This window comes from Molothrus aeneus, chromosome Z (assembly GCF_037042795.1).
Source record: "Molothrus aeneus isolate 106 chromosome Z, BPBGC_Maene_1.0, whole genome shotgun sequence".
Classification (NCBI taxonomy): Eukaryota; Metazoa; Chordata; class Aves; order Passeriformes; family Icteridae; genus Molothrus; species Molothrus aeneus.
In genome coordinates, this window is record NC_089680.1 from 31,009,778 (window position 1) to 31,021,145 (window position 11,368).

General features: G+C 40.0%; 1 protein-coding gene across 1 annotated transcript in view; it reads right to left on the reverse strand.

The window, feature by feature from the left end:
• ANKRD31 (ankyrin repeat domain 31) overlaps positions 1-10,216 on the reverse strand; it is a 64,421-nt gene extending 54,205 nt beyond the window's left edge. Inside the window, exons 1-6 of the mRNA XM_066569350.1 lie at positions 10,107-10,216; positions 9,305-9,360; positions 7,507-7,601; positions 4,153-4,199; positions 3,469-3,548; positions 2,416-2,456 (exon numbers count right to left, since the gene is read on the reverse strand). Coding sequence (XP_066425447.1) covers positions 2,416-2,456; positions 3,469-3,548; positions 4,153-4,199; positions 7,507-7,601; positions 9,305-9,360; positions 10,107-10,216 — 429 coding nt within the window. The remainder of the gene's footprint in view (positions 1-2,415; positions 2,457-3,468; positions 3,549-4,152; positions 4,200-7,506; positions 7,602-9,304; positions 9,361-10,106) is intronic.
• Positions 10,217-11,368: the final 1,152 nt, after the last annotated feature.

The window sequence follows — 11,368 nt, forward strand, 5'->3', positions numbered from 1 at the left end:
ACTTAGGCAAACAGAAGCCATACAAAATGTAAACAGGATGTTAGCTCAGTTCTGCAAGACTGATGAAGCAGAGGTTATGTAAAACAATGATACTGTGCTTACTCAAAAGTAGGGGTCAAGGAACAGGCACCTAAAAAGGACATTGAAAACACTCAAAGAAGACGCCAAAGAACCATACTGTCATGGTTTGACACTGGCACAATGCCAGTGCCCCCATGAAGATACTTTCTCCCTGGTTTCTGCTGTGAGATGTGACCAGGAATAAGCAAAGCAGGCTCCTACTTAGGAAAGGAAAAAAAAAAAAACCAGAGCTTTATTAACTACTCTACAACTATAGATAAAAGGAACACACACAGGGAAAATGAAAACCTTACAAATACATTTCCTCCTCCCCCCACCAAATTTCCAATGCAATGCATCTATTCCTCAAATCACCAACTCTCGGTCCAGCACCACCTTTTAGACAATCAATCCTCAGTTCATCAAGAGGAGAGGAGTCCTTCTTGTGCCATGGGCTTCCCCTGGAAACACAGCTGAAGCCTCGTGTGTTTCTGTGTCACTCGTGGCACTGCCTGGAGTACATCTGCCATTGTGACTTCTTCCTTTTCATGTCCAGTGCTCTCACCACTGAACATGGACCAGAACTGCTTCTAGGGTTGTCTTTTAAGGATGCTCTGTCCCGATCCAAAAAAGGCACAGTCTCTCCTTTGGGACACCTGTCCCCACAATCTCTCCTTTGGGACACCTGTCCCCCCCATATTTTTTCACCCCCTGAGGCCGAGGGGCACCAACACTGAACCCTCTTGGGTCTGTGGCCATTGCCTCCCCCTAGATGCAGTCTCTGTGTCACAAGGAACATGGTTCTGTCCATGGCTGTACAAAAAGAGTCCAGCAAAAGCTACTCCATCATCTCTTCCCACTAGGATTCTTCTCTACTCTTCTACTATCTCTCGCTCGCCCAGACCTCTCTCACACTGGCCCATTTCCTTCCTCATCTTCCACTCTATCTTCTAGGAGAGGTCAATGTTCTGTAAAGTTCTCATTCTCCAAAAAGGGGTTAAAAGCTCCTACAAGTGGCCGGCTGAACCCCCCCTTCATCTCCTTCTCAGTCGTGCTGCCGGCACAGGCCCGTGTTTATCAAGTCTCAAGGTTACAGTCCCAGGCAGCGGCTCTCTCTCTCTGTGTCTCTCTCTCTGTGTCTCTCAGGGGGGGCTGCCCGATGGCTCCCGGTGTCTCTCTCTCTCTCTGTGTCTCTCAGGGGGGGCTGCCCGATGGCTCCCGGTGTCTCTCTCTCTCTCTCTCTTCCACCCTTCCAACCCCGGGGCTCAGTCCTACCTCTCCCGGCCACATGGCTTTCCCCTCCCCCTGCCCAGCCAGCAGCTGGGCCGGGGCAGAGACCCGAACTCTTTCCCGCTGGAAACCCAAAAGAACCCTCCCAGGGGAGAGCTCTGCTTTTAACCCCGTGTTCTCAGAGGTGGATCCATGTCCTAAATGGCCAGGTTAAATGCCAATATTAAAGCCTGAATATCCATTGGCCCAAAACACAGCATCCCAAAAAACACATTTCCTGTCAAACCACCACACATACAAAGACTTCTGATAAGGGGTGCAACTATGTAGATGAAGTAATAGATGTACATCAAGTAAGGGGGGATAGCTAATGAATGCAGGATTGGTATGTATGATAAAGCCTGTTCACCCGACACTGAGGGCTCTCAATGGAGTGAAGGATCACTTTGAGCTACATTCAACACATCCTCCAAGTGACCACTGCTGCAGTAAAGAATGACTGCTCTCCAATACTCACAACTGTGTTAGAAAGTTACTATCTGTCCAATTTTGGTATCAATACTGGTCTCAAATCTGCCTTTGGTGAATTTTACCAAGAACTGATTTTCCCCTGACATAAACCTCAAAAAAGGATCCTTGAAAAACGCCAAGTAAAACTGATTTATATAGAACCCTAACTTTTTATTTGTAGGTACAAATCAATGGGACTAGATGACACAGTCATAATGATAGGACTCTGCATTAAGCAGAGTCTTTCACAACAGAAACTCTGCTAACTACCTATTTCTGACCACAAGTAAGACTCTCCCAAACAAAAGGACAGTTACAGATAACCTCTTCCTCCTCAGAGATCATCCAAATGCATTGCCTGTCTCATAGCTTCCATTGGTGGGGAACATTTTAAGCTACTGAGTGTCTTCATTACTTAAGCTTAAGTAACAGCCCTTACAGACTCTGTCTCATGATGATGTCCTTCCCACCTCACTTTCACTGCCATGCTTCTACCCTTGGGTACTGCAAGCTTAGCAACTACAGTTCTTACCAAAAAACCAGAAAATAAAGCTTAGCTTTAAAGATGTTTTCAACGTGCTCAGTGTCAGTGTAAATAGCTATGTGCTTGCTTACCTTTTCTTCTGAATCCTTTTGAAATCCATTCAATTTGATATCTAAATTTAGGAGAATAGAAAAATATTTCAGTTTTACTTTCCACTTATGAAAGGTCTTATCATCTCTTAAAAAATGGCATAATTCCCTAATTGAGGCTTAAGTTTCAAACCTTAAAAATTACTATAGTCATGTTCCCCTAATGGGAACTAACAATAAAATCTTTGGTTAGGCTCTGTTAGTCACCAAATAATATGCCAGAGCTATTCTGTCACATTTCTTCACTGTAATTTAGAGTCCTGTGTTTCCAAAGACTATCAGCAGACGGAATTGCAGACGGAATTTCACATGACAAGACCTAGCCTCTGCCCTCTCTAATTACAGTGCAGTTAGACAATACTGCTAAAACAATCCAATACCTTACTGCCTCTGGATAGCGATGATCCCAAACCCCCTGATCTCATCACCTTGTTTCAACATCCATGTGACTCCCTGGCAATTTCCTAATCAGAAATAAAGTGAATGTTTTTCTGTTGGATTACCAAAAATAAACTCAAGTGGAAGACAGCAAAACAGATGGGTTAGTTCTGCACTTTTGGGAACACTGAGGAATGGAAGGACAACTTAAGTAGCAGTACATGCCATACGGACCTGAGGAACAATAGCATTTTTGTTTCTCTTTTCTTACAGATGCCTTTGATTCTTGGGTATGTTAGAAAGAAGCAAGTAGGAACCCTCCATGACCTTTTTACCTTACACATCTTTAAGGTATTCAGGCATCATGTGGCATGTAACCCTTGTCAGAAAACTCCACAGCAATGAAATAACTTTAAATTTGATACATACAACTGGCATGAGAATACAGTTATGTCTTCCAACAATCCTAACACAATACTTACAAAAACAGAACTTGCAGTCCATGACTATAAAAACTGAACAACTGTTGTAAAAAACATGTATAGTCAGATTCTGCATAAACTTAACTGGATACTCACCTTCAGCTTATCAAATTATTTTATCAAATGATTTTGCCTCAGCTGGAGAAACTCCTAGTTTTGTACAAATACAACATACCTACAGAATCATTTTGCTGTTCCTCTGCTGCAGAATTTAATGAAAAATGAGGCGTAGGTGATGAATGGTTTATCCAATCCCTAGAATTAAATAATACAATAAAAAAATTCTTAAAGAACTGCAATCTGCTCATCTTAGGAACATTTTTACAGTACTTTGAATTGGCTGCTATCTGTGGAAACAGCTGCAGTTATTTTAGAGGTCCTTTCTTTGCAAGGACATGCAATAAATAAGACTTCTGGATTTCCTATGTGGAGTTAGCAATGTTTACACATTTGTTCTCTAAGTGAAAAAAAATGGCCTTTTCTCTTCTTTATTACTTCTTTCTATATTTGTGTTATAAATCTATCTTCTACTGAAAACTTTCCATAGTTTCCAGGAACAAAAAGCCTAATATTATTTATTACAAGTTTTTAAGGTTTTCCCCAAGTTCTGTTATTCTTGTTGGTTATGTTCTTAAACTATTTAAGGTAGGACCATCAACAAAAATAAATCCAAGTACCGCTTGGTCCATACTGGACACTGAACTATTGCCAACATAAATACAGATCCTTTACTAAGCAAACAAGAAAACTGTTCCTCAACAGAACACTGGGAATAAAATAATGTACAAATGGAAGTATAACAGGATTATTTAATTACATTATGCCTGACTGGAATTCCTATGTGATGCACTATACTCACTTCAGTAGGGATTGAGACTGGTCATATGTGCATGCCTCTTGAAGTACCTGAAAGAAGAAAAAGCATAACTAATTAGTAAGTACTTAATTGTTTATTTTCTCAGTTTAATTGCAGGCTTATCTTCTTCCTTTAATTTAGTTGGGAAATGGAATTCTTAGATCAAATTATTACATACATTGCTACTAAGAAACAAAAGCATTCCACTTAAACCTTTTTTTCACTTGTACTATTTGACAAAAACGTTGAAAAATAAATAAAGACTACAGAATAAAACATTCATCCACAAGGAAAACAAACTGTTGCAACAAAGATACAATTGCTCCAAACTTAACATGTTTTATAGACCAAAGAACCAAAACACAAGGTTTTTAATTTCAACTCACAGTTTCAATCTTTCTTTGATAACTTTTTTTCATTAAATAAGACAGGGTGCTGTTCCAAACACTGTCATGTTTAGTTTACTGCTCTCAATATCCCTATAAATTCCATATTTAAGGAACTTCAAGACTTGCATATCAGCCAATTCTGAGTGGCAGGGCTACCACAAACCAACACAGGAAAGAACAGGTGAGTAAGGAGAGCCCTGATGTCACAGCAGGAGCCAAATTCCAGCTCCTTATTACAAAGACCTCGGATCTCCTTTTCGTACCTTTGCCAATAATGCAGAGATCTCCCTCAGTATGGAAAAAGAAGCCTTTATACAAAGTCTAGGGCAAACTAGGAATGATTAAGATAGTCAAGTGAACTGCAGAATGGTTCTTGCACCATTTAGCTAAGACTGAGTATTACTAGTGGACTATGCACACACTGGCTGCAATTTTAAAATGAATCATTGACTTACAGTGGACAACATTAACAGCACCAGACGACTCTAAGAACACCTTGGAGTGGACACTATGTGACAATTTCTCTGGCTTACACTAGGTACTAGCCACACAGCAAGAACAAACACCTTAACAATTGCTTTAAGAGCAGGACGTAGGACTGCTAAAAGGCTCCCTGGAACAGAACAGATTTTTTAGTTTGCACATCAATTATTGACTGATGTAACTCCAAAACATGGCAATTAGACAGTTCCCAGAAAGTTATTTATTTGCTTACATAGACCCTTCAGGTGAGTCAGCCTGAATATTTATACAGAACATTATCCAGAGATCAAGCAAGGTCAGGACAACACCAGAGCAGCTACTAAACCTCTCTAACTGGATAACATTGATTAGAGAGGTGCTTTAAAACATCAGCAAACTACCACTACAACTCAGATAAAGACGCTGTTTTGTCTGCTAAAAAATTAGGTTCTAAGCGAAATCAGTGTATTGGTCACTGGTTAAGAGATCTTCTCAAACCATATACATTACACAAACTGTACTTCTGGCCACTGACTGAATACTGGGAACAGTATTTCATCCTGCCCTCATTTTTAGTGAAGAAATTCCTGCAAAATCTCAGTAGTTTTTCTCATTTGAGCACTTATTTATATATGAGGGGACTCTGGATGTTTTCCAAAAAAAGACTAATGCTTAAAAGCTGTTAGGTGTTACCTAACAACTTTTGGTGCACTTCACCAAACACTGTAAGAAAAAAAAATATAAAAAAGGGGAAAGCACAAACTTAAAATTATTACATCTGTCTGATTTTCATTATCTGTTAACATGGTAGAATACCATGTTAACAGATAATGAAAATTACTTGTTGAAAAGAACCTGGATCCTACAAAATCTGTATATATGTCTACTGCATCTCTGGTAGATGAAAATTCTTAATTACAATTTTTACATGATGGAATCAAAGACAGGACTGCATATCATAAGTCTCCCACAACCCATCTGAAGTACAAAGAAAGCTAAGACTCTCTGGAACAACTGGAACAGATGTTACTTTTCCTAAAAACATTCACAGCCATTTATTCTGCAGGAACCTCATATCAAATCACATGCTGTGATCATATATGCTGTATTCATACATGATAATTTCTGAGGACAAACCAGAAGGAAAGCTTCTATAATAGCATGTTCCATGTTGGCTCTTGAAGCGGTTGAAGAGCCACATTGGTGCTATGTACACATATGGGTATCAAAGACAACAGGCCAAGACCATTCCTTACAGTATTCAGTAAAAGCTTAAAATTTTAAACTGTCCCCAAGCTGTGCATGACCAAGCTGCCAGTGTCTTGCTATACAGGTTTCACCAAAACAAAAAATACTAAGAATTACCAAAACTATTTGGTGAAAAATACTAGGTTTCTTTGCTTTTCTGACTTTTTCTTTAGTGGACTGGGCATTTGTCCTTGGACTTGGGAATAGCTAATCTGGTGAGAACCAGGAAGCCAAAGGCGAGGGTTAAGAAGCAGCTAGTCAGATCATCTCCCAGAGGGGAAAGGGCAAGAGCAAATGTGCACTTCTCTCATTCCCTTCATCCTTAGAAAATCATGATAAACTTCAGTCAAGACAACCCTCAGACATTCAAGGAGCAAAATAATGTTATGGAGAAAAATTTTTGAAATAACAGCATCTTTTGGATTTTGTTCACTGTTTCTCACACTGCCAGTTGAGACAAATTTATTTTCAATTCTAGAATGAGCTGTAAAACATTGACTTCAGTAAAAAGCATGTCTTCTTTCAATGTACCTTTTGTCATCTAGGAAGCAGTCTAGCTCTTTTTAGAAAAACTCTCTTTTACCCGAATAAAGATACACATACCTAGGCTTTGGACTGGTGAATCCAGCTAAAGACAGTGTAACAGTCACAGTTAAAAGCAGAGAACCTGTTTGTCTCTAATTGTTTCATGACCCTGCCATATGCAGGTGGAAAGCTAATTGCTCAAGTGAATTGAAGTTTTATGGGCAAGCTACCAACCATGGTAAATACATTAATACAAAAAAATACATGGTTGGCTAATTAGCAGATTAGGGAATGCAGAATTATCCATAGAGTAAAATAACTACCCCATCATCATACAAGCAGACAATTTATTCTACATTTTGGATTGTTATCAATTCCTTTTGAAAGAAGCAATTTCAATCACTCGACCACAGCTAATTTCATATTGAGTAAACCAGGGTGTATTCTAGCACAGTCAACCCAGACAATTACCCTTCAGCTCCCGAAAGGAATGTATTAAAAAGTCTGTGCTCCACAACTTCTTCATCTTCGTCCTGGGCTTGTTCCCCAAATTTAAAAGGTTATAATCTCATGAAATACCAGAGAAGACACTTTGATACATTCCTGCAGACTCTGTGCTATGTAGCTGACAAGATGAAGTTCAATTCAGCTGTAAGCCACCAGACCTCCTCAAGGGGATGCCCAGTGGGTTTATCAATAATTAATCATTAAATATGCTTAGAGAAGACATTACCATTGGTGGACTTATTGGGTTTGTCTGTTCTGCCTTATGATAATATGTGTTGTCACCAAATTTCTGTATAAAACAGATTTCTGGAGAAAAAGCTCCTAGAAAAACAAAACAAAACAAAAAATCCTTAGTAATTATAATTTTGATTGTTTTTATTTCTGTGTAATTTTCCATGGTTCCATAACTTTTTACATAACTCAGTAACTGAGCTACATGCATCAAAACTTCTGATATGCAATGGATTTGACTGGCTACATAGTCTATCATACTAGATTTTGAATCTACATGAATGAAATAGAAATTAATAAAACAAGCCAGCAGTGGAAATTTATTTCACTTAGTGTTCCAGGACCACCCCTGGTTTTTCATTGGAGATTACGTCTTATTATTTTTTAAACTAATAACTGCAATTTTGGTAACCTGCCTGATCCATATGACTAAAATATACTCCTAGATGGCATCATTTCTTTAATGACCATAGAAATGAAGATCTTCTCTCAAAAAAAGTTTAAAAAGAGAGAAACTCTTAAGTTTGGATCCTATGCTTGAAAACTAAGATGTTGTTACTGACACTAATAAAACACTAATCAAATTAATATTTATACTGTGTATCTCATCACCAAATTACTACTTTATAAGTATGCACAAAACTGTGAATGATGAAATTCTAATTCAAACTTCCTAAATATAATATGATGCAGGCAGAATGCTAAAAATATCACAATCTATTACAGTTGCAGAGACATAGCTCACCACTCAACTGTCAGATAAATTCCCACTCCACAAACTGAACACAATCAAACAGACATGCCCCATGTATGTTGAATGTTGCAAGGATTTAGTTCCAGTGGACAACTACAGGGAAGTTCAAAATGAGATGATTCTGCCCTCCTCACTTAAGATTATTAAGCGACTATAAAAGGTTCAGCATTAGGAAATCACAGCCATTGGAGTTTTGCAGATTTCAATGGGCTGAAGGTAAGATTTGAATTAACTCAGGGCAGGTTGATAAAAAATTATGGCTTACTCAGATCTTCAAACTGGTAAAAAGAGGAACACAACCAAATCTGGAAGAACACCATGTGTCACTTAAAGTATTCCAAGTCTGAAATATCACTGAAATAAAACCTATAGGATGCAAGTCAAATGGAACATATAAAAATGTCAAGGAAGTAATATTAAACTATTATGTCACTAAAACATGCTTGCTCATGTAGCCTGCTCTACAGGAGTTATTATGGAATATTTTAAAATCTTAAATGAGTGTGCATTCATTCATGCTGAACGTATTTAATGATACACTAAACATAATGCACTGAAATATCCCTGCTCAAACTTTTTACGTTAAAGAGAAACTCATAGTTTTTATGTTAAAGAGAACGGATATACTAACAATATTACTGGGGTTTCAAAAATGCCATAAGCAGCTAGAGCTACATACAACTGTTATGCATATAGAATCCGTTTATTTTATTCTGCACAAACACATACACAAAAAAGCATTCATGTAAATAAAAGCAATATCCCTATATATAGCTCCCAACACTTCTCAAACCAGGGATTCTCAGCCACAGTGCACAGGAAGAATAGAGAGAACTCAAGAGCAAACCTGATCAAATATTAAAAATATGCTGAAGAATCTTTTAAAATATGAGCTACAATTAGAATATAATCAAAGAGCACACAGTTCTAAATATGAACTTCATGCAACACCCAAGTTTAAACATGGACTCAAGCAAAATCCAAAGCAACAGTTTAAGGAAAAAAAAACAACACGGACTGAAAAAAGAATCTGTCCTACCTTTATTGATATTTATCTCAGTTGTTAAAGCAATATCCTTGTTAAGAAAAGCCAACCTTTGCAAAATAAATAAAACAAAAGGTCGTTAGGGAGCTGCAAGCATAGCAGTCCTATAAACTCAAAGGGCATCTCAGAGCGCCCATCCCAGCCTCGGCCGTGGGGACACTTCAAGGAGAACTCTGACAAAAAGAGTAAAAATAACCCCAAACTCAAGGCATGTAATGTGATTTTCTGCATAGAAAACCATAACTAGGGAGGCACCTCGCTGCTTTAAGTATTTCCAGGAACTACCGTGTCACAAAGCCATCATAAAGGTCTGCGTGTGGTTTCAAATCCTTGCCATATCTTAAAGGATACAAGCGATAATGCCATGAAAATGACATCAAGGCAAAGTTGCAAGGAAATAGAATTAACACAAACTGTATTTAATAGTGCTTATTTTCTCAGAGTTGTTTTCTGGGACATTTCACTTCTTCTGACTAAATTGTTAATAAAATGGTGGGTCCGGCGACATAAGCCCCGAGGCACAACAGGTGTGTGAGAATAGACGGAACTATTTGCAGAGCTAAGAAATGCTGGGTCCAGGAGCATATAAAACGGCCCTGAACAGAGCGGAGAAAACAAAAAATAAAAGAAAACAAACAAAAAAGAATGGAAGGGAAGGGAAGGGAAGGGGAAGGGGAAGGGGAAGGGGAAGGGGAAGGGGAAGAGACTCTCAGCTCGGGAGCGGCCCCCTCAGCTGCCACCGCCCTCACACACGTAAGGTGGTCAGGTGCCGCTCCCAGCCACACCGCATTACCACCTCCTCCTACGGAACTCCTCTTCCTCCACATCGCTCTCCGGCACAGAGCCCTCCACGACAGTCTCGTCGCTGTCCGTGTCGCTGTCGCCGCCGCTCCCGCGGCGCTCCATGGTGCGGCCGCTCCGCTCCGCCGGCGCCTCCTCGGGCAGCCGCCCTCCCCCCTCAGCGGCGGCCGCCATCTTGTGGCCGAGCCTCGCTGCCCCTCTGGTGGCACCGGGCTCGCAGCGCTCGCCAGAACCGCAGAGTCCCAGCACACACCGTGCTGTGTGTGATCAGATGGGACTCACTTCTCCGAGTGTGTGCGCTTCTGACGTTGGCATCTCAAGAGGCAGAAACTGTCATTTGCCCAGAGAGTTACAGAGAGTGAAAAGGGGGTTGTGAAACAGTGTCTTATCAGTGAAAAAGGCCAGACAGCCTCAAAAGGGCGTCCCTGAATGAAGGATAACTTAGGCTTTGACTGCATAGTCTGGGGTCTTAGAATCAGAGAATGTTAAGGGGTTGGAAGGGACCTTAAAATTTATCTAGGCTCAATCCCCTCTGCCATGGGCAGGGACACCTCCCACTAGAACAGGTTGCTCAGGGCCTTGTCCAGCCAGGCTTTGAACACAGCCAGCGTTGGAGAACCCACAGTCACAGGAACTCTTTCTTCCTAATATGTAACCTAAATTCCCCTTCAGTCAATTTGTACCCATTGCTCCTTGTCCTATTACTACAGGTCCTGACAAAAAGTTCCTGTTGAGTTCTTGGCTACTGCTGTGCCTCTTGTCACCTGGCTGGCGCCACGGGTGCGGTTTGTATGCAATGGATCGGTGCCAATTCACGGGCTCTTAAGTCTCGCAGTGAGAGATTTCGACCAGTAACTCACGAACCACCATCTCAAGAAACCCACCTACTTGAGAACTGTGAGCATGCAGAAACATTAGCATGAGAAACAAGAGAATCATTCAATCTATTCAAGGTAGAATACTAATTAATAAGAGAACTAAGTAACTTGTAACCAATGATCTGTGATTTATATGTTTGCTTATACATATATAGATATATAGATATTGCAAATTTTCAAGGATTGGTGTGCTTATTTGTGGAAAACTTCAACTTGTACCCTGCACAGAATAAACAATGTCTCCTTTCTAAACTATGCTCAGCGTCTGTGTTTAGAGAGTCCCTAAATTGGCAACACTTCTCTGCCATTGTTAAGTAGCTTACTTCATTGCTACCAAGGAATGGTTCGTGTGCTCATGTGTGGGAACAAGTTTGAGATA